At 47.3% G+C, this 26,875-nt stretch overlaps 2 protein-coding genes across 2 annotated transcripts in view; one reads left to right on the top strand and one right to left on the bottom strand.

The window, feature by feature from the left end:
- The window catches only part of LOC123509133 (cell wall protein IFF6-like), a 32,999-nt gene extending 26,597 nt beyond the window's left edge, over window positions 1–6,402 (top strand). The window contains exon 6 of the mRNA XM_045263296.1: window positions 6,252–6,402. The gene's annotated coding sequence lies outside the window, so the exon portion shown is untranslated. The remainder of the gene's footprint in view (window positions 1–6,251) is intronic.
- Window positions 6,403–23,854: 17,452 nt separating this feature from the next.
- Window positions 23,855–25,482, bottom strand: LOC123508374 (uncharacterized protein K02A2.6-like). The gene has a single exon (XM_045262057.1). The coding sequence runs from the start codon at window positions 25,190–25,192 to the stop codon at window positions 23,855–23,857; it is 1,338 nt and encodes a 445-aa protein (XP_045117992.1). The 5' UTR covers window positions 25,193–25,482.
- Window positions 25,483–26,875: the final 1,393 nt, after the last annotated feature.

Here is a 26,875-nt window from a genome sequence, read left to right as displayed (position 1 = left end):
CGTATCTCTGCTAGTTTCGATTCTCTTTTGATGGTAAATGTAAATCCATATTTTTCTTATCAAGCCTTGCACTACCTTCTCAAGGTGTATGGCACAGTCTCCGTATTCGACTTGTTTACGATAAGGACTTTCCATCTAACCGCTGCTATGTAACGTTTCTGTCATGCGATGAAGCCCGTTTGGCTGTAGAACATGTAGCATCCCTGCCCCTTGCTGGCTCTTACTTTAAAACAGAACTTCTCCAATCTCGCAATATTTCGGACAGTGACACGGACTACATCCCAAATCTTTTTGACCATCATTCAGAGAATTCAATTCCTGAAGTACGCCAGATCCCGCCTCCTCGTTGGTTTGTGGCGTACTATAGAAATGGGCCTGGGAATTTCATCCATGCCTTCCGGTATCTTGCCAAGGAAATCGGCACGATTCTTGAGGAGAATCTGAAGAAGTACGGGAAGGGGGTGCTCGTGCGAGCTAAAGATGTTACACAGGCGAGGATGTTACAACATCTCCCATGCCCTACTGACAGCATGTATGAGACCGTGAAGGCTCAACCTACTTTTAATTATAGTAAAGGTTGTGTGTATAGTCAGGATATTTACGAATTTTCGGAAGAGGAAATACTGGCTATGTGTCCTAAGTCAGTCCAAAAGGTGACTAAGATGAGGAATTCTACCAACATGGTCTTTCTCACCTTCTTTGGTTCCACCCTTCCAGAACGTGTTCATATCGGTCGTAACAATCTTAGGGTGAGGCGGTTTGTTTCTCGCCCTCTTCAGTGTTTCTCTTGCTATGGGTACGGTCAAGGTAAAAGCTCCTGTAAAGAAGCTTCTCGATGTGGTAATTGCTCTGCACTAGATTCACACTCTGAAGAGTGTTGCAATGCTGCAGCTGACTGTTTCCGTTGCCGTGATGCTCACCAGGTACGTTCCAGGCAATGCCCCAAGTATCGTCTGGAGCAGGACATTTTACAGCTTGCTAACAGCCAATTTATCAGCCTTTGTAGTGTACGACGCGAACTCCTGTACCGTCAGAAGGATGGTACTGATGCGACATCCTATCCTTCATTGGCCGTTCGCTCTTCAGCTGAGTCTGCGGACCGAAGATGACAACTTCTGCTATCTCTCGCTCTGTTGGGGCGGGTGATCCTGTTCATTTGGCCAATAGGTTTGTCCTTTTTTCCGATGACTCGGTTGAGTCATCTCTTAGAAGTGACGAGAGTAATTCGGACTTGAGCAAAGTTACCCATGTAGTAGATGTCCATTTGCCACCTGTATCACCTAAGCCTTTGAAGGGCCTGACCAAACGGCACCGCTCACGGTAAACAATCTAAGGTTTCTCCCGGTGCACTTGATCATGAGTCCTCCAGGGACCGCTCTGGAATTGCACCTCCAGTAGTTTTTGTCCAGCCTTCTGTGACGCCCTCCGTCTCAGATCGAGCTTCTTGTGATGAGGATGGTCTTAACATGGAGACGTCCGATGATATTGTCACAGCCGACCCTCGTAGACCCACTGTTTCGAAAAGTGCAGTCCAGCCTGACCCTCGTCCTCCAATGACCGGTAGAAATGATGATGGTTCCCATCATTCTCTGGTAGGACGAAAGGCAGCGGTCAAACGACCCGGCACATCACAACTCCCGGTGTCTTCTCGCTGGTTGATTATTTCTAGTCAGGTGAGTCACGGGTCATCTTCAAGCTTCTACAGTGGAACTGTAGAGGCCTTCGCTCCTCCTGGGGGGAACTCCGAGCTTTACTGTTGGAGTTCTCTCCAGCCTGTGTACCTCTACCAGTGATTATGCTAGGTGATAGTTCTTATTCTAGTCCTCCTGGCTATCGTGCCTATTTTAGCACTCCTTTCCCCGAACAGGGCCACCACGGTGGCACAGCTATCCTAGTCCTTCAAGACATACCTGTTGTCAACTTGCAACTCAACTCCTTTTTTCAGGTGGTTGCTGTTAAGATTTTTATGGGACGAACCTACATTATTTGCAGTTTATATCTCCCTCCTCGGGTTCCTGTCTACAGGGTTGAGCTTGACAGTCTCATGCGTCAGCTGACTTGACCTTTCTTCTTGTTGGGAGATTTTAACGGCCGTCACCCATTTTGGGATGAAGGTGCTAGTAATCGTCGTGGGGCTTTAATCGATTATTTTATTGAGGATGAGGGATTGGAGGTTTTAAATTCTGGGAATGTTAGACATTTCTACAGTCCTACTGGGACTTTTACAGCTATTGATCTTTCTCTGTGTACATCTAATTCTCTCCTTGATTTTAATTAGCGGGTCCTACCGGATTTACACGGTAGTGACCACTTCCCGATGTCATTACAATCTGTGAACTCTGAGCCACAGTCCGGCCCCCACGCTGGGTTTTAGACAAGGCAGATTGGCCTCGATTCACAGACCTTAGCTCTTTTATCCGTCCGCTGGCTGACTTTTCTACTTGTGCTGAGATTGTTGATTATTTTACCGATTTTTTACATTCAGTAGCGCTTCAGACAAGCCCTAGGACGTCCGATCGCTTTACTAAGCGTCCCGTTCCTTGGTGGAACGAACCATGGACTAACGCTGTGAAAGCGAAACGGGCAGTGTCTGGAAGCTTTTCGACGCTGCCGAGCTCGGTCCCGCCGCGTTTTGAAAGAGGCACAAAGAGCCTCTTGGGAAGCCCGTGACTCTTCCATAAACGTCCGCACCCCTCTAACGGATGTCTTCAACAAAGTCCGCCGCATTGCTGGGAAATATTCTGCTCCTTCTCCACCAATTTTGTTGTCTGTTGAGCGGACGGTGGCAGACCCTAGGACTGTCGCCGACCTCTTTGCGGAGCATTTTGCCAGTGTTTCCCGGAGGCATCCGGCAGCCCCGGGCGCACGTCCCCGCCAGAGAATGGAATCTCTCGGCATAAACTTTTCTTCCGCTGGAGGGGAGTTTTATAATGTCCCTTTCTCTGCTTCCAAGTTAAGGCTTATGTGGTACTTGGAGAGGGGGAACTACTTGTCATCTGTACAGTATGGTTTCCGAAAAATGAGGTCTACTACTGATGCTCTTATATCCCTGGAGTCTTGTATTTGTGCGGCTTTTGCAAAACACCACCACCAGGTAACCGTTTTTTTTTTGTTTTTTTTTTATCTGGAGAAGGCCTACGACACATCTTGGTGTCATGGTATTTTACGTTACTTGTAATATTTTGGCCTCCGTGGCCACCTTCCTATTTTTATTCAGCAGCTTTTATCTAGACGTCTTTTACGGTTTCGAGTGGGGAGTGTTATCTCCGATGCTACTGCTCTAAATGACGGTGTCCCACAGGGAAGTATTCTTAGTGTTACGGTATTCACAGATGCCATAAATGGTGTTATAGATACTCTACCGGATGGCGTTCACAGCTCCTTATATGTGGACGACTTGTGCATCTCTTTTGCTGCCGCTAGGATGTCACTGTTCGAGCGCCAGCTCCAACTGGCTATCAATAGGGTGTCCGGTTGGGCCAACATGAACGGTTTTCGATTCTCCACCGGGAAGACCGTAGACGTGCATTTTTGTCACAACCGTGGTGTACATCCAGACCCTGTTTTATATTTAGCCAATAGACGCCTTTAATGTGTAGAGGCGACTCGATATCTTGGCTTATTGTTTGACAACCTTCTTACATGGGTTACCCATTTCCGTTTTGTTAAAGCGTCTTGCAGGACGGCACTATCCCTTCTTCGGCTTTTAAGTCACACCTCTTGGGGTGCGGACAGGTACACTCTGCTGCTTCTTCACAGAACACTTATACTTCCCAACCTGGAATACGGCTGTGAGATCTACTCATCCGCAACGGATGCACGGCTACGCACGCTTGACTCCGTGTATCATGCTGGGGTCCGCTTGGCTACAGGTGCATTTCGGACATCTCCAATACCTAGCCTATTAGTGGATGCTGGTTTCTGGCCGCTCGACCTCCGGCGCCAGTCTTCGATGCTCCGGTGTTGGTTTCGCAACCACCGTCTTCCTGATTCTGTCCCCTGTTTGTCATTATTGCGGGACTCGCGTTCGCAGGCATATGTCACTCGACCGAGTCTACCTAAACCTTTTGGCCTTCGAGTGGTAAACCTCATAATGGACTTGTCAATCGATCCCACTCCTGTCTACTCTTTCCGGCTCCCACGAGTTGGTTATTGGCAGCTTCCGGTTGTCTCAATATGCCCTCCTGCCATGGATCGCAAGAAGGATTTTCCAATAACTTTGTCCCACACACGGCTTTTAGAACACTTTTTTATCCATTCTAATGATATTCCTGTTTTTACTGATGGTTCAAAATCCAACGCAGGCGTTGGATTTAGTGTTGTTTTCCCCTCTTTTTATCGGTGTGGCAGCCTTCCTTCAGTGGCATCCGTCTTTACTGCGGAGCTAAATACCATAGTCCTATCTTTACAGGTAATTTTTACTCTCCCGGTTTCGTGTTTTACAATTTTTAGTGATTGTCACAGTGCTCTTACTTCTCTCTCTTGCACTATATCATTTAACCCTTTGGTTTTATCAGCCCTGGAGTGGGTATATCTTCTTACTCAACGAGCATATCGTGTTGGGTTCTGTTGGGTCCCTGTTCACGTAGGTGTTCCCGGGAATGAACACTCAGATCGCCTTGCTAAAGAGGCAGCGCTGCATCTCCTGCCCCTGTTCCGTTTCGAGACCTATTTCATTACATTCGTGTGGCGATTGCAGCAATTTGGCAGAGGAGATGGCTAACGGAGGTCTCAACCTCGAAAATGGGAGAGATCACTACAGCCACAAACCGTGCATAAACTTTATTAGCGCGATTGCGCATAGGTTACACGTACCTTACACAAAGGTACCTGCTGACCAGGGACCCTCAACCTTACTGTGATGCCTGGTGCCGCTCACCGTGCGGCACCTGCTGGTAGAGTGCCCTAGTTCGATCGAGGTACGACACCGCTACCTCTACCGGTGTCGCGGTAGAGGTAGAGGTACCTATAAACGTCATGGGCCCAGGCCATGACGTTTATAGGTACCTGGGAGAAGCTGGGCTCCTCCCCAAAGTGTGAATTTTATTTCATTTTATTATATGTATTTCTATTGTTTTATTTAACTATTGTAATTTTAGTATTTTTAGTTGCCTTTATATTATTGTTATTAATTGTTTTTAATTCTTCGTCAATATTGTCTTAATTAAAATTTTTGTAAAGGCGCTATATGACCTCTGTGGTTGCGGCGCCTAAAATTAAATCCATCCATCCATCTCGATTTATATCCCCTACCTACTCACTGCTAGATGAACAGGGGCTACACGTGAAAGAAGACACACCTAAATATCTCCACCCGGCCAGGGAATTGAACCCCGGTTCTCTGGCTTTTGAAGCCAGCGCTCTAAGCACTGAGCGTTTACCTATGGTTGTCTAGTAGTTACCCAACCATCTGTACGTAGTGAACCAACATTACCTAGGTCCAGCTTGCAAAAGATTTAGAACCCTTGAGTTGGAATACATTGGGTAAGGAGTATTCCTTATGAAACGAAATTAATCTCTTAAAATTCATATTCCTTTAGGTTTAGAAAGACGCATGATGAAAAGAATCCTGATGGACATTTTATTTAGTTTAGTGAATATAAGAAAATTTAATAAAATTTAATTTATATCCTTAGAAAATGGAATATAATCAAAATTCTTAGAGTCAGTAACCAGAATTGAAGAACTAACGTGTTCAAGTTTGAAGTAAATATTAGGTACAATAAAGAGATAGGAAGAAATTGGTAGATAAATGGAACACACACAGTAATCAGGTTGTTAGTACTGCCTTTAGAGATCTTAAAAAAGAGATTCGAGCAATATATGGATGAAGATTGTAAATAGAATTATGTAGGTATATTGCCTGCAGGGGCTTTCTACGTATATACCTGATAACTTCATGCAACTTCCTTCATTTTACTTATGTTCTCCGTATGTTTGTCATAACGCACTAAATAAACCCTCAAAAAAGCTGCTTTGAAACCTATTAAATGCATTCTAGTATTAATGGTGATACATGTCTCTGTTAGTGAAATGGACACTGTGTATGGTTTGCTTACTATGCTTGTAGGCTACGTAGAAAAAAAATGTGATGAAATGTACCAATTTTAATAGCTTCAAAACGTCTATTGTCTTTTGAGCTAAAATTGATAATAAGCAAACAAATGATAAGTGAATAAACCATGTTAAAAACTAAGATTTCGCTTGTAACAAGAATGGTGTTATTCTAATATGTATCCTTTCTTCCCAAGGAATCGTCTGCAGTGCGTGATGCTCTCAGCAGGTGACAACACGCTGGGTCCTTGACAGAGAACAACACATCGATGGTACGAAACCATTCAGAATATAGCAATGTGGTCAGCCCACAAGCTTTAATTTGCTACTTTCTTTCACTTTCATTTCTCTACTTCTACTGTCCAAACTCTTTATTATCTTCAATCTCTCTATATAAAAAGTAAAGTAAAAAACAAATTGATGTGTGTCTTGATAATTTCCTTGCACGATATATTTTTGTTCACGTCATTACCACGCAATAAGTCAAATGAGCAAAAGCATTATTCATTTAATGAATTACAAATTGCTGCCTTCTACATTTTAATTTATATGCACAATACCAAATAAAAAAATACACAAATAATTGTTATATTTTCCTTATATCGTGATGAGAACACAAACCAAATTTGTGTGTTGAGGGTGCTACTGGAGCATACTGGATGTTTCATTGCAAACAAAAAATGCTTTATGACAATGGTGAGAAAGATTCTGGTGGAAGACCAGACCACCTTGACTCTGAGTGATTTACCACAACTACTCTCAAATTCCAAGGCGCCTAACGGTTGCAAAGTAACAAAAGCTGCTGAGTGACACACTCCCGTTCCTGCAAACTGAAGTCAGTGCACACATGAGCTTGGTGAGCCTTCATAAGCCAAATTACAATCACACAATATTGATACATAATACATTACATAAGTTACACTATGAAAGTTGAAGGCTAGTTCACCAGGATGGTTAGGGAAGGAAGAAAAAAGCCAAAGCTGGCGGTGAACATTAAAATCTCCAAGGATGGATGAATGGATGGATGGATGGATTTTGAGTTAGACGCCGCAACAGCTAAGGTCATTTGGCGCCCTAAAAAATTTTAATCAAGAGAAAAAATATAAAAAAGAATATAAAATAACTAAAAGGAATTAAAAGAATACAATTTAAAGTAGCTAAAACCAAAAAATAAAATAAAATAAAACTAAATAAAACATTAAAATACATATAATAAAATTAAATACAATTCTAAATTTCACAAATTCGGTAGAAGGCCAACCTCTCCCCAAAAAAAAAACAAATCATGGCCACGGGCCAGACACACTGGTCCAAGGACCTCAGATAGGTGATAGACACCGCTATCTCCATCGCGGCACCGATAGAGGTAGCGGTATCGCAGGTCAATCAAGGTAGGGCACTCCACAAGTAGGTGCCACACCGTAAGTGGCACTAGGCAGTCATCACAGTAAGGTTGAGACATCTATTGGCTAGGAATAAATCAAGATTTGGATGGACAACACGCTTACGACAAAAAAAAAAAAATAATGTATAGCTACGGTCTTTGAGGTGGAGAAACGAAAACCATTTATACTGGCTCAATGGGACACCCTATTGATTGCCAGTTTGAGCTTGCGCTCGATCAGTGGCATCCTAGTGGCAGCAAAATATTTACATAAATCATCAACATATAAGGAGCTGTGAACGCCATCTGGGAGAGTATCTGTGGGACACCATCATTTAGACCAGTAGCCTCAGACAGAACACTCCCCACTCGAACCCGTAAATGACGTTTGGATAAAACTGCTGAATAAATATAGGAAGATGGCCACGGAGGCCAAAATCAAACAAGAAACGTTAAATACCATGGCACCAAGTTGTGTCGTAGGCCTTCTTCAGGTCAAAAAATACCGTTACTTGATTGTAGTGATTAGCGAAGGCCTCACAAATAGATGACTTAAGGGATAAAAAGAGCATCAGTAGTAGACCTCAACTTTCGGAAGCCATACTCTACCGATGACAAGTACTTCCCCCTATCCAAGTACCACATGAGTTTTACATTTACCATCTTTTCTAACACTTTACAAACATATAGGACGGTAGTTCGTAGCCTGGAAATGATCTTTCCCAGGCTTCACAAATAGGAGAACCACTGCCACAGCCCAAGAGGATGGAAAATCACCAGTATGCCAAATTATATTATAAAGATTTAATAAAAAAAAAGTAAAAACACTGTCAGATATGTGGCGCAAAAAGGCGTAAGGAATATCATCTGGCTCCGGAGAAGAGTCATGACAATGGGACAAAGTAGTCCGCAACTTGGAGGCATAGAAGGGGACATTGTAAGACTCCCCTCCAGTCGAAGAAAAATTGACCCCAAGAGATTCCATACTCTGGCGGTAACGTGCACAAGGCGCTGCGGGATCCTTTTGGGAAACACTAGTTAATTCTTCTGCGAAGAGGTCGGCGACAATCTTAGGATCTGCCACCGTTTGTCCAGCAGACAACAAGACTGGTGGGGAAAGCGCAAAATACGTCCCAGCAATTCGGCGGACTTTATTGAATAAATCCGTAACATTAATGGAAGAGACATAGGATTTCCAAGAGGCACTTTGTGCCTCCTTCAAAACGCGGCTGGCCTGAGCACTTCAGCGTACAGTGGAACCATGCGTGCTTTGGGGTTTCCATGCGCACGGGTTCGAATCCTGTCCACGGTCCGAGTGTAGGTTGGGTTTCCTCGCTCAGGAGAACGGTTTCCTGGCGGGTGGGCTTTGAGATAGGAGGTACTCCAAAAAGTACCCCCTTTAGCCCATAAATTTTCAAGAAAAGCCCACATGGTATAAGTAAAAAAAAAAAAAAGGACACTGCAGGTCCCCACGATGTCGCAGGAGACGAGAGAAAGCCGCCCGTTTTTCTCTCACAGTGTTGGTGCATGTTCCATTCCATCAAAGAAGAGGACGCTTAGTAAAGCGACGGGACGTTCTAGGGACTGTCTGAAGCCTTGCCAAGGGACGGATAAAAGAGCTAAGTTCAGTGAACCGTGGCCAATCTGCCTTGTCTAAAACCCAGCGTGGAGGCAGGACTGTGGGTCAGACTCCACAGATTCCATTGAAATTGGGAAGTGGTCACTACCATGTAAATTAGGTAGGACCCGCCAATTTAAATCAAGGAAAGAGATTGATGTATTGAGAGAAAGATCAAGAGTTTTAAAAGTTCCAGTTGGACTGTAAAAATGTGTGACATCCCCAGAATATCAAACCTCCAATCCCTCATCCTCAATAAAAGAAGCGAGTAAAACCCTACGAAGATTGGTAGCACCTTTATCCCACAAAGGGTGACGGCGGTTAAAATCTCCTAACAAGAGGAAAGGCAGAATCAGCTCACGCACTAGACCATCAAGATCACCCCTGGAGACAGGAACCCGATGAGGGAAATAAAGACTACAAATAGTGTAGGACCGTCCCAGAAATACTTTGACAGGAACTACTTGAAGGGAAGAACTAAGTTGCAAGGGGACAATAGGAATATCCTGACAGACTAGGATAGCTGTGCCACCGTGGTGGCCCTGTTCAGGAAAAGGAGTGCTAAAAAGGCACGATAGCCAGGAGGACTAGAATAAGAACTATCACCAAGCATAGTCTCTTGTAGAGCTACACAGGCTGGAGAGAATTCCGATAGCAAAGCTCGGAGTTCCCAAAACGAGGCGCGAATGCCTCTACAGTTCCACTGTAGAAGCTTGAAGATGACTATTTAGGTGTAGTGGACGGGCGAGCCTTTTGAAGGGTCTGCCCGTGACTCACCTGACTAGAAATAATCAAATGACGAGAAGACACCAGGAATTGAGATGTGCCTGTTCGATGGACCGCAGCCTTTCGGCCTATCGGTGAGTGATGTGAATTATAACCATTCCTACCAGTCATCGGAGGATGAGGATCAGGCTGCACTGCACTTTTCGACACAGCGGGTCCACGAGGGACAGCTGTGTTATATCATCGGACGACTCCATGCTAAGACCATCCTAATCACATGAAACCCGATCAGAGACAAAAGGTGTCACAGAAGGCTGAACAGAAACCATTGCAGAGCGGTCCCTGGAGGACTCCCGATCATGTACACCAGGAGAAACCTTAGATTGCTTTGGCTGAGCTAAATATATCGACTCCGTAGAGCCGCGGTGCCGCTTGGTCAGGCCCTTCAAAGGCTTAGGCGATACAGGAGGAAAATGGACATCCACTACATGGGTCACTTTGGTCAAGTCCGGAGGATTTCCGTCACATCTTTCAGATGACTCAACTATGTCGTCGGAAAAAAAAAGCAAAACTATTAGCCAAACAAACAGGACCACCAGCCCCAACAGAGCGAGAGGTACCAGAAAGAGTTGTCTTTGGACCCGCAGGCTCAGCTGATAAGCGAGCGACCAATGAAGCATGGGATGTCGCACCAGTACCGTCCTTCTGGCAGTAAAGGAATTCATGGCGGGCACTACCAAAGGCTGATGAACTGAATATTAGCTAGCTGTAAAATATCCTGCTCCAGGTGATATCTTGGGCATCGCCTGGAACGTACCTGGTGAGCATCGCGGCAATGGAAACAATAAACAGCAACATTACAATGCTCCTCAGAATGTGAGTTTAACGCTGAGCAATTTCCACATCGAGAAGCTTCCTTGCAGGAGCCAAAAAGCAGGAACCAGAAAAGGTGAGAAGGACCATGTTGGAGGCATTCCTCATCTTAGTCACCTTTTGGACTGAGCTAGGACACATAGCGAGTATTTCATCTTCAGAGAACTCAAAAAGGTCCTGACTATAATCACAACCTTTACTATAATCAAAAGTAGGATGAGCCTTCACGGTTTGAAACATGCTGTCAGTAGGGTATGGAGATGTTGAAACATCCTCGCCTGCATAATATCTTTAGCCTGCACGAGCACCCCTTACCGTACTTCTTTAGATTTCCCTCAGGAATTGTGCCGATTTCTTTGGCCAGGTACCTGGAGGCATGGATGAAATTCCCGCACCCATTTCTGTAGTACGCCACAAACCAACGAGTAGGCGGGATCTGGCGGACTTCAGGAACTAAATTCTCTAAATGGTGGTCAAAAATATTTGGGATGTAGTCTGTGTCACTGTCTGCAATATTGCGAGAGTGAAGAAGTTCGGTCTTAAAGCCAGAGTAAGCAAGAGACAGGGATACTACATGTTCTAAAGCCAAACGGGCTTCATCACACTACATAAACGTCACATAGCAATGATTAGATGGAAAGTCCTTATCATAAACAAGTCGAATGCGTAGAACCGTGCCATACGCCTTGAGAAGGGTATGCAAGGCATCATCATAAGAAAAAGATGGATTAACATTTACCATCAAAAGGGAGTCCAAACCAGCCGAGATGAGTCCATCAGAAGAACTCCCAGAATAGGAGATTGCTGTGGGAGGCCCTTGTGGAGGGGAATCCTTCTCCCTACTCAGACCTGAAGATGACATCTCGCGGGCCAGGTGAGCCACCTCACGAGAACCTGATATTTTTTTTTATGTGTTTTCCCATAAACATACAGTAACACAAAATATTAGGTCCAGGGGAAAGGGAAACCACCTACTGAAACTACAATGGGAGCGAGCGCTGGCTGCTGTTGACGGGGTACCTCGTCCCCATGTGGACCAGTGGTTTTAAAAAAAGGCTCCACATGATGCGATGTTTGTCCACGACAGAGCTGAGACCCCCCTCCCAAAACATCTCAACCTAGACACCCAACCATACAACACAGGACGATCCCTCTTGGACGATTCCTCCAGCGGGTGGCTCCGCTGGTCCACTGGCAGCTTACGTAGGATCCATTAAGTCTGGCCCCTCACTGGCGACCTTACTAGCATGGGTAGCCCTCTACCCGTCGGAAGAGCAGAGCAGGGGCCAAAGCCCCCTCTAGCCTAGTTCACCAGGTCACAGGGGCACGCAAGCCCCCCCACCACAAGGCGGTTCCCATCTGAGGGGCTCTCCATGGATGGATATCTCCGTGAAAAGATAGAGGGATAAAATTTTAAATAGAAGCTAAATAGTCAAATAGTTAAAGAATATACTATAGTCAGAGGAATTACAGAAGATATATACATAACAGATGAATTTAGTTAGAGAGTGACAATTGAGTCGAAGCAAGGTGGAGGTGGATTCAAGAGCGTAGGCACAAGAGCAAGTTAAGTCGTTGCGCACATAGACGCAACATCCAGCTTTGGGGCAAAAATGAGGATAGAGAAAGTAGGAAGGAACAGAGAAGGGGCTACCGTTAGTTGCCTCAGACAGCTGTGATTTGTGAGGAAAAGAAGATAAGGTTTAGTAGAGAAGAGGTGGTGTTCTACAGATTGGAAAATTAGATCTAATGTATCATGCCTAATTTATCTGGACTGCTTCCTCAAACGTTATGTGCTATCAATAGTATAGCACAACTTTCGGGCTTATCTAGTAATTAGTACCTACCAGACGTTAGAATCATAAAAAAATAGCTATGTACTCATAGATTATAAACTGTTTACGGTATTAGTGCCTTCATCGTGTGTCTCACAACGCGCCATTCGGCAACTTCAGTTCTCCTGGCCAAAGCTCTTTCTCATTCACCACCCACTGCTCACACGGTAGCACTGAAGTTTCGGTGCATCGAACAAGTCTATTTTCTTTCGCGTTAAAGAGAGTTTCTTGTCATTTCAGTCTTGTTTTCAGTGTGTATTTTGCGTGTCGGTCAGGGAGACTACCTTTTCTCGGGTACAGTGTGGTATTTTCTTACATTCTGTTGTCGCTGATGTTGCTTTATCTCCGGTGCGGTTCCTTCTCCATCTGAAAGGTTATGGCCCATCTCTCTGCCTACCTATCTGTGTCGCCAGTGACAACACAACTCCTTTTACTGGGAGATTGTGGTGTGTCGCCTGGCCTCTCCTACGTTGCTGTGAGACCGGTGACAAACTTTATTTTTCCTTTTTATAAGGGTTAATATCTAGCCCTTAAAAGGCGAGTGGTGAAATTGATGTTGTGCCTACTTGGTAGGTAAATTTCTCACATTAAAATTGTTACGACTCTGGAGTTAGCCTGACTGGGTTCCCACAATGGCTGGGGCACCTTACACTTAATACGTTAAACTACTCATATAAAAGTTCTAAACATTAACATAATTAAGTGAAGAGTAATCAGACTTTGCTGCAAGTTTAACGCAAGGGCAACTCAAGGGTGTAAGATAAATAAAAAAAAATAATAAGGAAAGATTAAGAGAAGGAATTTAAATTCTTAACATAATAAGGAAAAGTTAACTTAATAAAAATAAAAATTAAAATTAAAGCCGTAGAGAGTTAGAGTTATGGTGATCACGTCCAAGTAAATAATATATAGGCAGTCGCAAAAATATAACACCTCAAAAATATAATAAATCAGGAATAAATGCAAACACACATGCTTAATACCAAAATATACACCACTCACTTGGCGTCAGCACCACCTGCAGCACACAGTCACATACACAACAGAAATAACTCTTCAACTCCAAGAAATATAATAATCAAGCTGCTCAGGGATGTAAAAAATAATATATGAGACATTACAAAAATAAGTAATAAGGACAACCCTTATTAAAGAAAGGTTAATAAGTAAATAATCACAACACAAACTAAGTCTTATCCTCCCTCAGGTTAATACACACAATAATAGATAAATCATAAAAAAATATTACGATTGCTATGTAATGCAGAAAAAAATTAACATTCAAACACTCCCTTGACAACATCACACAAAGGCAAGCGTCCCACGTGCTGCACCAAGATAAATTCAACAAAAATATGGTTAACACCAAAACACCAAAATATTTTCACGTCCATCAGCGGGGGAGGATGAGCGCCTTTACAAGATTCAAACAGTCAGTCAGTCACGGGAAGTAGCGCAACCCGCAAGGCACATCAACTATTGCCCACCTCCGCCTGGGCCACACCACGCTCAGTGCTCACGTGCATCGCCTACGTCAGTCTTGTGACCCCTTCTGCACTTGGTGTAGGACTACCCCTGAGGCCATGGAACATTTCCTGCTTCAATGTCCACGCCTCCTTTCAACATACTGCATTACTCTCGCCCTGCTGGCCATCACAACATTCGACCTGCCCACCCTCCTGGCGGCCTCAGGAGTCCACTCCTCCTGGCAACCTGCTGTCCTTCGCCTTACTTGTGCCTTCTTGAGGAAGACTGGCCAGCTACCACGCCTGTGATACCCACACAAGACTAACCTATGGCTCATAAGGATTCAAAAGAGGTCACGAAAATCTATGGATCCTTATGAGCCCTGGGGTAGTCCTTTGTGGGTATCAGAAGTGTGGTAGCTGGCCGGTCTTCCTCAAGAAGGCACAAGTAAAGCGAAGGACAGCAGGTTGCCAGGAGGGGTGGACGCCTGAGGCCGCCAAGAGGGTGGACAGGTTGAGTGTTGTGATGGCCAGGGCGGAGAGCTGGGAGCGTAATACATTATGTTGAGAGAGGAAGCGTGGGCATTGAAGCAGGAAATGTTCCATGGCCTCAGGAGTAGTCCTACACCAATGACAGAAGTGGTCACGAGACAGTCGACGTATACGATGCAATATATATATATATATATATATATATATATATATATATATATATATATATATATATATATATATATATATATATATATATATATATATATATATATATATATATATATATATATATATATATATATATATATATATTTACATTACAAGGGCACCGGCCAAGGGAAAACAAAGCGCTGCAAAAAAAATCCCGCTGGTTGCCAGGCCCTGTTAAGAAGAAAGTAGGAGAAAGAGAAAAAACAAAAAAATCTAAAAGGAGGGTCCAGTTAACGTAAGAGGTGTCTTGACACTCCTCTTTTGAAAGAGTTTAAGTCATAGGCAGGTGGAAATACAGACACAGGTAGAGAGTTCCAGAGTTTACCAGTGTAGGGAATGAAGGAGTGAAGATACTGGTTAACTCTTGCATTAGGAAGATGGACAGAATAAGGATGAGAAGAAGTAGAGAGTCTTGTGCAGCGAGGCCGCAGGAGGGGGGAAGGCATGCAGTTAGCAAGTTCAGAAGAGCAGACAGCATGAAAACAGCGGTAGAAGACAGATAAAGATGCAACATTGCGGCGGTGACTTAAAGAATCAAGACAGTCAGTTAGAGGAGAAGAGTTGATAAGACGAAAAGCTTTAGATTCCACCTTGTTTAGTAAAGCTGTGTGTGGATCCCCCAGACATGAGAGCCATACTCCATACACGGGCGGATAAGGCCCTGTACAGAGCAAGCAGCTGGGAGGAGAGAAAAATGGACGAAGACGCCACAGGACACCTAACTTCTTGGAAGCTGATTTAGCAAGAGTAGAGATGTGAAATTTCCAGTTTAGATTTTTAGTGAAGGATAGACCGAGTGTGTTTAATGTAGAGGAGAGGGAAGTTGAGTGTTATTGAAGAAGAGAGGATAGTTGTCTGGAAGGTTATGTCGAGTAGATAGTTGTAGAAATTGAGTTTTGAGGCATTGAACAAAACCAGGTTTTCTCTGCCCCAATCAGAAACAAGTGAAAGATCAGAAGTTAGGCGTCCTATAGCATCTCGCCTTGAGTCATTTAATTGTTGTTGGGTTGGGCGTCTGTTGAACGCTGTTGAATAATGCAAGGTGGTATCATCAGCATAGGAGTGGATAGGGCATTGAGTCAGATTTAGGAGATCATTGATGAATAATAGAAAGAGAGTGGGTGATAGGACAGAACCCTGTGGAACACCACTGTTGATAGTTTTAGGGAAGAACAGTGACCGTCTACTACAGCAGCAATAGAACGATCGGAAAGGAAACTGGAGATGAAGGTACAGAGAGAAGGATAGAATCCGTAGGAGGGTAGTTTAGAAATTAAAGATTTGTGCCAGACTCTATCGAAGGCTTTCGATATGTCAAGGCCGACAGCAAAGGTTTCACCGAAGTCCCTAAAGAGGATGACCAAGATTCAGTTAGGAAAGTAAGAAGATCACCAGTAGATCTGCCTTTACGGAAACCATACTGGCAATCAGAGAGAAGGTTGTGAGCTGATAGATGCCTCATTATCTTCCTATTAAGGATAGACTCAAAGGCTTTAGAAAGGCAGGAAATCAAAGCTATAGGGCGGTAGTTAGAAGGATTGGAGTGGTCACCTTTTTAGGGACAGGTTGAATGTGAGCAAACTTCCAGCAAGAAGGATAAATAGAAGTAGAGACACAGATGAAAGAGTTTGACCAGGCAGTGAGCGAGTTCGGAAGCACAGTTTTTGAGAACAACAGGAGGGACTCCATCCGGACCGTAAGCCTTCCGAGAATCAAGGCCAGAGAGGGCCAGGAAAACGTCTTTATAAAGAATTTTAATTTTAGGGATGAAGTAGTCAGAGGGTGGAGGAGTAGGAGGAATATGCCCAGAATCATCCAAAGTTGAGTTGGTAGCAAAGGTTTGAGCGAAGAGTTCAGCTTTAGAAAAGAAGAGACAGCTGTAGAGCCATCTGGATGAAGTAAAGGAGGGAAAGACGAAGAAGTAAAGTTGTTAGAGATATTATTGGCTAGATGCCAGAAATCTCGAGAGGAGTTAGAATTGGAAAGACTTTGACATTTTCTATTGATGAAAGAGTTTTAGTAAGTTGGAGAATAGATTTGGCATGATTACGGGCAGAAATATATAGGGCATGAGTTTCAGCAGTTGGATGGCTACGGAACCGTTTGTGAGCCGCCTCTCTATCATTGACAGCACGAGAACAAGCAGAGTTAAACCAAGGCTTTTTAGCTTTAGGATTAGAGAAAGTATGAGGAATGTATAGCTCCATGCCAGAGATAATCACCTCTGTTATGCGCTCGGCACAAAGAGAAGGATCTCTGACATGAAAACAATAATCATCCCAAGGGGAAATCAGAATAGTACTGCCTTAGTTCCTCCCACTTAGCAGAGTTAAAATGCCAGAAGCACCTCCGCTTAGGCGGGTCCTGAGGCTGCACTGATGTGATAGAACAGGTAACGGAAATTAGATTGTGGTCGGAGGAGCCCAACGGAGAGGAAAGTTTAACAGAGTAAGCAGAAGGGTTGGAGGTTAGGAAAAGATCAAGAATGTTGGGCGTGTCTCCAAGGCGGTCAGGAATACGGGTAGGGAACTGCACTAGCTGCTCTAGGTCATGAAGGATAGCAAAGTTGAAGGCTTGTTCACCAGGTTGGTCAGTGAAAGAAGATGAAAGCCAAAGCTGGTGGTGAACATTGAAATCCCCTAAAATGTAAAAAAAAAAAAAAAAAAAAAATATATTGTTACGAGTTCACCCCCGGCTGCTGCGGTTAGCTGCTACAGCTCACTAGACGGTTATGCTGGCAAAATCGCCAACTTTGTTACGGTCAGTACAGTGGGGATTATAAATCACTCCACAGAGTCCCCACTACTACAACTCGCAGCCGACGTAACCCTCAGGTTCTTTCAAGGTCGCCAACAGTGTATAATTTCCCCCACTGTAAGGGAATCTCCTCAGCAACTCCTTCTCCTCCTGTACCCAACCAAGTAGAATTTATAAATGGTAGATGTTATGTGTAACAGGACGAGGCCTTAATACCCCATAGAGAAACCGCCCACAAGGACAATTCCACCCACTTCTCTATGATGTATTAATGCCTCTCCACACGCCCTGTCCACAGACTGTGATAACTCATAGACCGGAACAACGCGAGCGATATATTATACTTATACTATCATATCCTACTACAACAAGTGCTTACTAACACCTGTTAGACTGACATCCCTGCCCTACTATTACTGCAATATATGATGTGTACAGCACATCCGGTGATGTACACACAAGCCCAGACACCACCTACGGGTGACACCAGCTTTACACGAGTCCAAATACCCGTCGCAGACAAGTCTGACGGACAACCCTACGCACTACTGGCCGACATGAAGCCTCTCAGCATTCAATAGTGTGTGTGGCTACTACCACTACAATACAGTTTACTACTGAAACTATACAAAAGATGGTGGGGGCACACAGCCACCCAACAAAACACACTGGTGACCACAGCCACCAACAGCAACAACGGGACGAAACAATAACGTGTCCCTCCGCGTCGCCACACCCGAGTGGACGAACGCACAACAGGAAATGCAGCCCCAACCGGCTACACTTTCCTCAGGACAACAAGCCCGTTGTCTTACACAGCCACGGTCTACCCAGTAGCAAGCCAGCTACTCAACAGGAGGGCACAACTCCCAGACCAGTGACTAGCGAGTAACAAGAACAGCCCAGCAACACGAGTTTCCCTAACACTGTGCCAGAACCCAAGAGCGCCTCCGTTGAAGGCTACCTCTGTACTATACACAGTATACTACTGATACTACACAACAGATGGTGGGGCACACAGCCGCCCACCAAACCCACTGGTGACCACGGCCACCAACAAAACAAACAGGACGAGACAAAACGTGTCTCTCCGCGCCGCCCCACCACGAGTGGACGAACGCATAAGAAATGCAGCCAAACTTGCTACACCTCTCCTAGAGCAACAAGCCCGTTGCTCTAACAGTCACGGTCTACCCAGTAGCAAGCCAACTACTCAACAGGAGGGCACAACTCCCAGACCAATGACTAGCGAGTAACAAGAGAAGCCCAGCAACACAAATCTCCATAACAATGTGCCAGACCGACGAGAGTGCGTGTCTATCTCCGCTGAAGGCTGCCTCTGTACTATCGTGATTCGTGAAGCTCGCAGGCGTGCAAAATGGTGGAAACAAAGAGGGGGGGTGTGGCCGCACAGCGGAACAGCAACAGCCCGCGCTTGGGCCAGAGACTATACATATAATATTATTAAATAAAGGGGAAATAATGCGCTGGCCCTCACACGCCCTCCCTTAAAAGAAAAAAAAATTGGAAATAAAAAAAACATTTACAAAAAAAAAAAACATGGAACTGACTAAAGGGAATGGCCCCTGGACAGACAATCGGCCACAATGTGTTCTGCTCCTCTTATTTATCTTACTATGACATTGTACTCCTGGGCTCACTCTGTATGGGGGCCACTTGACAGGCTTTTCGTCCCCAACATCAATATCGTGTGTTTTTAACTGTGTCCTGCCCGGGACACTGCTAAACACAGAGGAGTACTTTCTCAGCCGCCGAAGCAACTCATATTCCTGATCCCCTAAATGGTCAACCTTCTCTTTCAAGAGATGGAGGCTATTCCGTTCCCACTGCCCTGTAGGAACAACAGGTTCAGGCCCAATAACTTCTGGAGCCTCTCCCTCCCGGCAGAAAAATAAAACTGAAGATGCCTCTTGCACGGCAGAACTAAAAGAGCCCTTCTGGCTAGTAGAACGAAAATAGGGCTTCAGCATGTTAACGTGACACAGCTGAGCCCTCTTGCGCCGGTCAGGAGTGACCACCAGGTAGTCGAGGTCACCTACCTTCTTCTCTACAATATAGGGGCCACTATAGCGGGCAGCAAGCGGCTGGCCCTGAAGTGGTAACAGCACGAGCACTTCATCTCCAGGGGCAAAACTCCGATACTCGGCCCTTCGGTCATAATACCCCTTCATACTCTGCTGCTGATTGGGTGAGAAACTCAAGGACTCAGTGGGAGCTTCTCTCACCGCAAATAAGACAAAGGGGACACCCTCGTCCCAATCCTTCTCTCTCTCCATGCAGAAACTCTTGAGCATGGTTTTGAGAGTTTGATGATGTCTCTCCAGGGCTCCCTGAGACTGTGGATGATAAGCACTGGACACAATATGCTTGATCCCCCACGCAGTCATCGTTTCCTTAAACAACTTTGAATTAAAGTTGGTCCCCTGATCGGACTGCAGCTCTGCTGGCAATCCAAAGTGTGTAAAAAAGGTTAACAAAGCCTTCAGCACCACCTTAGAGTGAGTGCTTCTCAGGATACCGCGTGGTAACATCCATTATGGTCAACAGATACTTGTGACCAGCCCTGGTAGTAGGCAGAGGACCTACTATATCAATCAAAACCCTCGTGAAGGGAGGATCAACAGCAGGGATAGGGTGGAGTGGCGCCACAGGGGGTGTCTGATTAGGCTTGCCCACCATTTGACAAGCGTGGCAGCACTTAAGAATTGTGGCTACTTCTCCAGACATGCTGGGCCACCAAAAATTGCGACGCAGGCGAGCAACGGTCTTTCGGATGCCCAGGTGTCCAGCCATGGGCCCCTCATGTGCCAACAGCACAAGTGCCTCACGCAGCTTCTGCGGCACAACTACTTGCAGTAGTTCACCACCGTCACTCTCCTGCCATCTACGACACAACACCCCTTGATGCAAGACAAACTCCTCCCTGCCCTCCAACTCCTCACTTCCCTCACCCACTCGAGCAAAGAAGGAGGCCAACGCCGGGTCCTCCTGCTGCCTACGAATGAGCTCTGCAGGCTCTAGCTGGGTAAGAGAAAGGGGGACTATAGGGTCATGGGGTTGAGGCAACGCTGCAACCCTACGTCCCACACGGCATCGAGGACGGAGAGCTGGCCCAGGCTGCCCCCGCTCCTGCCATGTGATCCGGTGAGTCCTCAGAAGGATCATCACCACCAGCCAGGCAGTCACCAGGCAAGAGAACAGCTCGCTCCCTGCCTCTAAGATGCTCCACAGGGGGAGAAACCTCCAACCCCCCCGCAAAACTGGAAGTCTCCCCACCCTGGGCGCCAACTTCCAACAACCTGCCTGACTTATCATGCTGGGGCCTGTGCTGAACATCAGAGCCCTCAGCCTCCACACCAGGAAGCGACTCAGCACGAGTGCTCTCTTCGGAGTGCTCTGCAGAGTGAGGATAACCATCAAACAACTCAGCTACACCCAACACTCCGTCCTCACTCTCAGCAACAACTCCCAAAGCCGAGTCCGGTGCATAAAAAAGTGACTCTACACCGTCACCGTCAGCCTCTGCACCAGAACTCAATGGTGAGCCCAACACTGGCTCCACCACATCAGCACTGTTACTCCCATCTGGAGTCAATCCCATCGGGCTGCTAGCAACCTCCTGGGTAGTAACAGGCTCTCTCTCAGCCCAGCGGGCCTGAGAGCGGGTAACAACATTTACAGAGTCTTGCACCACTGGCCCAGACTCTTCAGCAACCTCATCCTCATCAGAGGTTGGGATCCATACACGACCACCAGCCAAATCATTCCCAAGCAGGAAGTCCACTCCTGCAACTGGCAGTTCGTCTGCCACTGCTACCTGCGCCGTAGCAGTGACAAGAGGACATGACAGCGTCACCTCAGCCGTCACGAACTCCTCCACAGTGTTAAGTCCACGACACAACACTGCCTTGCTAGACGTCACCTTCCCAGTGACATTTCGGCACACTGACTGCTGTGCTCCCGTATCACGCAGTACAGTGATGGGATACTTGGTGCCATCAATCTCAACAGTGCCTCCACACAGGAAAGGACGGCACCAGTCAAGCTCACTATCCTTAGGTGCGGGCGGGGCAACAGGGGGAGCGACAGGTGGGCCAACCTGCTCTCTCTCCTCCAAACACAACTCAGGCACACGCCGTGCCTTCTCACTTCTAAAGCCTGAAGGAGCAGTCAATTCATCACCACAAACTTTGTCAGGCCACACCAACAAGGCAACTGGTTTCTGCGAGGGCTTTGGAGTTTCAGCTGTTACTAATTTTGGGCAATTGAACTTAAAATGCCCTTTCCCTCGGCAGTGATAACACGTAGGCTGGGAATCTTACTTTGGCGTTTTAGAGGCCGCCTTCCCCGCCGTCCCGTCCTTCGCAGAAAAAGGAGGGGTGGGGGCCTGGGGCTTTCCAAAACCCATTTTACTGCCGAATCCAGTATATCGCCTAAATGGCCTGGAGAGCCCGAGGAAGAACTGCCACCACTCCCTGGGCCTCCCTTAGGACCACCTTCCTTACGACTCCAACTCCCAGGCTGCTGCACAGGACGGTGGGCCAACACATAATCATCAGCCCATGTAGCAGCTTCCTTCAAGGTCCTAAACCTCTTCTCCCTCAACAGAGGTACCAGCTCTTTATCAGCAATATCAATAAACTGCTCCATAACTACTAACTCCTTCAAAGCCTCGAGAGAGTCAACACCCTCGCTAGCAATCCATCTCTCAAACACTTGCTCCAGAGCACACTCGAGGTAGGAGTCACTTGCTCGCTTCCTCTTTCCTCTGAATTGCAAGCGATAGGCTCCTGGTCGCAGCTCATATGCCCGCAAAATGTCAGCCTTAAACTCCTCATAATCATCCAGATCATCATTTGACATTTTATCATAAACATCCAAGGCTTTTCCCTTGAGTTTATTCGCGACCAAGCCTACCCATCTCTCTCGAGACCAAGCAAACTCCTTGGCTTTCCTCTCGAAGCGGACAAACCATTCACCCACCTTAGCCTCATCAAATTCGGGGACTAGCTGGAGACTTTGAACTAAAGTACGCTCAACACTCTGTTCTCCTCCTCCTCCTACACTACCAACAACTCCAGGCGTACTTACTGCATGGCGAGTTCTCTCCCACTCCAACTCTCTATCTTTATCTGCCCTTTCTCTCTCCATCTCCAATCTCATCATCTCCATCTCTCTAGTCTCCTTCTCCGCAGCTAGTCTGTTTGACTCTCGTCTCTCTTCTGCAGCTAATCTCTTCAACTCTCGCCTCTCTTCTGCTTCTATCTCCATTTTCCTCAGTTCCAGCTTTAATCGCAGTTCCTCCAGTCTGGCAGCTGACTGGACACTATCAGCAATACTGCTTGCTGCACTAGATCGTCGGGAGCCTTCCCTGCTTCCGATACTTCCGCCAGGGCTAATATATCCCACATCACCTTCACTGGGACCGCCACGTGCGTTATCATGACACGTAGTAAATGCGTCCTCACTGACCACACGCGCGGCCACCGACTCATCATACCCACGTGGTGAGTCTCGCCGGCTCACACTCGCATCCTCACCCTCCACTGGTGGGGTGAAAAGACCAATAACTCTCTCCATGGTGCTCACAGGGACTCGTTTTCACAAACAATAAAATAATATAAGTAATAATACCCCACACAATAACACTACACACTAAAAAGGCACTTGATTTATCCTGGCGAGGTCGACACTGTTACGAGTTCACCCCCGGTCAGTACAGTGGGGATTATAAATCACTCCACAGAGTCCCCACTACTACAACTCGCAGCCGACGTAACCCTCAGGTTCTTTCAAGGTCGCCAACAGTGTATAATTTCCCCCACTGTAAGGGAATCTCCTCAGCAACTCCTTCTCCTCCTGTACCCAACCAAGTAGAATTTATAAATGGTAGATGTTATGTGTAACAGGGCGAGGCCTTAATACCCCATAGAGAAATCACCCACAAGGACAATTCCACCCACTTCTCTATGATGTATTAATGCCTCTCCACACGCCCTGTCCACAGACTGTGATAACTCACAGACCGGAACAACGCGCGCGGTATATTATACTTATACTATCATATCCTACTACAACAAGTGCTTACTAACACCTGTTAGACTGACATCCCTGGCCTACTATTACTGCAATATATGATGTGTACAGCACATCCGGTGATGTACACACTGTTGGTTGCGGGATGTGTAATGGAGGGCGTGTATGCCTAAGTAAGGAGCAGACATACACGCAGTACACGTAGATTCTTTACTTGTCCTTAGAGCTACAAAGGGTAGGAAATGGCGGCCAGTAGCGACTCGGGAGCACACGCTAACGCGCTAGCTGAATGCGCAGAGAAATACACAGTGTTGCCACATACACGTAATATGCATTAATACAATACATAACCCACATCTCCCCCCCTCCCCTTCTGCGTTCAGAAGTCCACCGGGACTCGAGCGACTGCAGCTGCGGACGCCTTCTCCTGGAGGCGTGGCGACCTGCGGGGCACCACCGTATCAGGTGCCGCCAAGGGAGCAGTGGCGTCCTCCATCGTAGAAGAAGCGTTTAGGGATGGAGCAGGGCGGAGGAAGCGCCTGTTCCTCCACCACACTCGGCCACTGGGCATCTTGAGCAGGTAATCCCGTGACCTGCCAACGCCCATGATGGTGCCAACCTTGTCCCACCGCTGCGTAGTCGGGTCCTGGATCCGAACCACGTCACCTAGCTGCAGGGGTGGAAGAGGCCGACCGTGAGCGTCGTAACGACGTGTGGCATCACGGAGACGGGCAGCAGCTCGACGGTCGCAACTCTCGTCCCTGGCCTGCCACTGTTTCTGGAAGGCACTGGCATGTGCGGGGACGCAAGAGCGTAAAGGGCGACCATACAGGACTTGAGCTGGAGAGCGACCCGTCTGGTTGGGGGTGTTCCGAAGCTCCAGGAGTCCCCTGTCGAACGCCTCACAGTCTATATTGCCAGACGGTGCCACCTTCTGGATGAAGTGCTTCACGGCCTTCACTGCAGACTCGGCATGGCCGTTAGACTGTGGGTAATGGGGCGTCGATGTGTCGTGACGAACTCCCCAGCGCTCGAGGAACGTAGAAAACTCCCGGCTGGCGAACTGTGGGCCACCGTCCGTGCGCAGGCGTACAGGAACACCCAGGTCCCTGAAGAGGCGGCGGAAATGGCGAATGGTGGCAGCAGACGTCGTATCAGCGCCACAGGACACGACAACAGGCCAGCCGGAAAGACGATCTGCAATGACTAAGAAAGCCTTCCCTGCAACTGAGAAGTAATCAGCAGAAATGGACTCGAATGGTCGAGTTGGGTTGTCATCACAGAGTCTTGGTTCTTGCTGTTGACTGGGCTGCAGAATCTGGCACGGCTCACATGCTCGAACAGTGTTGGCAATGTCAGCATCCACGCCTGGCCAGAACACAGCCTGCCTAGCACGGCGCTTGGTGGCTTCGACACCACGATGGCTGTCGTGCAGGCGGGCCAAGACACGGCGACGTAGAGCTGTAGGCACCAACACTCGTGCACCGTACAGGACGAGATCCTCATCACAGTAGAGGTCCTCCCGTAACTTCCAGTACGGGCGGAGCACGTTGGGGAGGGCGTACCTGTCCATAGGGAATCCGTTCTTCACAAAATGAAGGAGCTGGACGTACTCGGGGTCCTCGGTTGCCACCTTACGAAGCTCCTCAAGGGCAAGGTCACTGCCAGGAGGCGCTTCTGCAACATAAGGAGGCACCAACGGAGCAAGAGACTCCATCGCACGTAGTGTAGCGATACTCCTAACTTGGAAGCCGGTATCAGTGCCAAGGACTTCGTCAGCCTGCGTTGGGTAGCCAACAGGAAAGCGAGATAGAGCGTCCGGGATACACAACTCCTTGCCCGGGCGCCATACAGCTGTGAAGATGTACGGGGCGATCTTCTCCTTGAGGCGTTGTAGACGTGGATTCTCTATAGCGTCAAGGGAGTAGCTGTTTAGGATGGGAACTAGAGGGCGATGATCGGTGACGAGGTTAAAGTGTTGCAATCCTGTGAGGTAGAACTTGGTCTTCCCCATGGTCCATACGACAGCTAACATCTCCAACTCGATCGTCGCATATCGGGTCTCTGTATCCGTCAAGAAACGTGAGCCGCACTGGACGAGACGCTGCTGTCCACCACCGTGGTCCTGCAGTAAAGCATAACCCAGCCCATACAGGCGGGAAGCATCGGTCTGCAGAGTCGTAGGGAGAGCAGGGTCAAAGGCAGCTAGGACTGGAGGGCTGGCCAAGGCCATCTTCACACGTTGGAAGGCTTGCTCATGGTCGGGCGTCCATACAAACGACTTCTTGGGGCTCAAAAGTGGGCGAAGAGGCGCAGCAGTGGCAGCGAGGTCGGGCGAGAAGCTGGCGAGCTGGTTGACAAGGCCCATGAAGGACCTAAGATCGGTCAACGTAGCAGGCGTAGCAAACTCAGTGATGGCCCGAACCTTGTCAGGGTCTGCTGCGATGCCGTCATGGGAGAGCCTGTAGCCGCAGAAGGACACTGATGGAGCCGCCAGCACAAACTTCTTGGCATTTAAAGTGATGCCATGGGCTCGGCATCTGGCCAAGATGTCGTTAACGTGGCGTAGATGTGTGAAGTAATCCTCGTCGTACACGAGAATGTCATCCACGACTTTGACACACTGTGGCACTCCCTGTAGCGCGATGTCTCCTCGGAGGCAGAAGGCGTCGCCTGTGGCTGCGAAACCCATGGGACCTCGGAGGTACTTGAAGCGCCCATATGGAGTGATGAACGTAGTCAGGGCCTGGTCGTCCTCATGCAAGGGTATCTGCCAATATCCACACAACGCGTCAATCGTGGTGAAGTAGCGTGCCCTGGCATCGACGCTCCGGATAGCTGCAAAAGGCGTGGGTGATGGGTGTGCAGGCCGAGATACTTGTGCGTTCAACTTACTCAGGTCCGTAGTGATCCTGACACCTCCACCAGGTTTTGGCACAACAACCATCGGATGGCACCAATAAGATGGGACGTCACCAACAGGAGCAATAACGCCTCGTGCAACCATAGAGTCGAGCTCAGCTTTCACTGCGTCCCTGTAGGCCAAAGGAATAAGCCTCGGCGTGTGGACAGCAAACGGCTGGGCGTCGTCTCGTAAGTGGATCCTCATCGGCGGTCCAGACATCGGCTTGAGTGGAGCATCTTGTGTGGTATCCTTTGGCAAGAGGACATCCTGGTACTCCCTCAAGAAGTACTCCTTCGCTGCGTCTGGGGAAGTGGTGCTGAGAAGAGGTAACGCAGGCACGCTGGAACGTGGAGCTGAAGCGTTTGTCGCCTCCCTTACACTGGCGACACTGCCTCGTGCTGAGAAAATCTGAGCAGGGAAGCCGTGAGGCACGATCCCCAAAGCACGACAGTGTTCACGGGACAGAAGTGGGGTTTTCCACAAACCCTGCACATC

Source organism: Portunus trituberculatus, chromosome 3 (assembly GCF_017591435.1).
Source record: "Portunus trituberculatus isolate SZX2019 chromosome 3, ASM1759143v1, whole genome shotgun sequence".
In the NCBI taxonomy this organism is placed as follows: domain Eukaryota; kingdom Metazoa; phylum Arthropoda; class Malacostraca; order Decapoda; family Portunidae; genus Portunus; species Portunus trituberculatus.
Note: the sequence above shows the minus strand (reverse complement) of the source record. Positions and strands in the feature narration are given on the sequence as shown.

What these genes read in the sequence shown, in the direction of transcription:
- LOC123508374 (XM_045262057.1), bottom strand. Translation starts at nt 25,192, where the DNA reads ATGGAGTCTCTTGCTCCGTTGGTGCCTCCTTATGTTGCAGAAGCGCCT.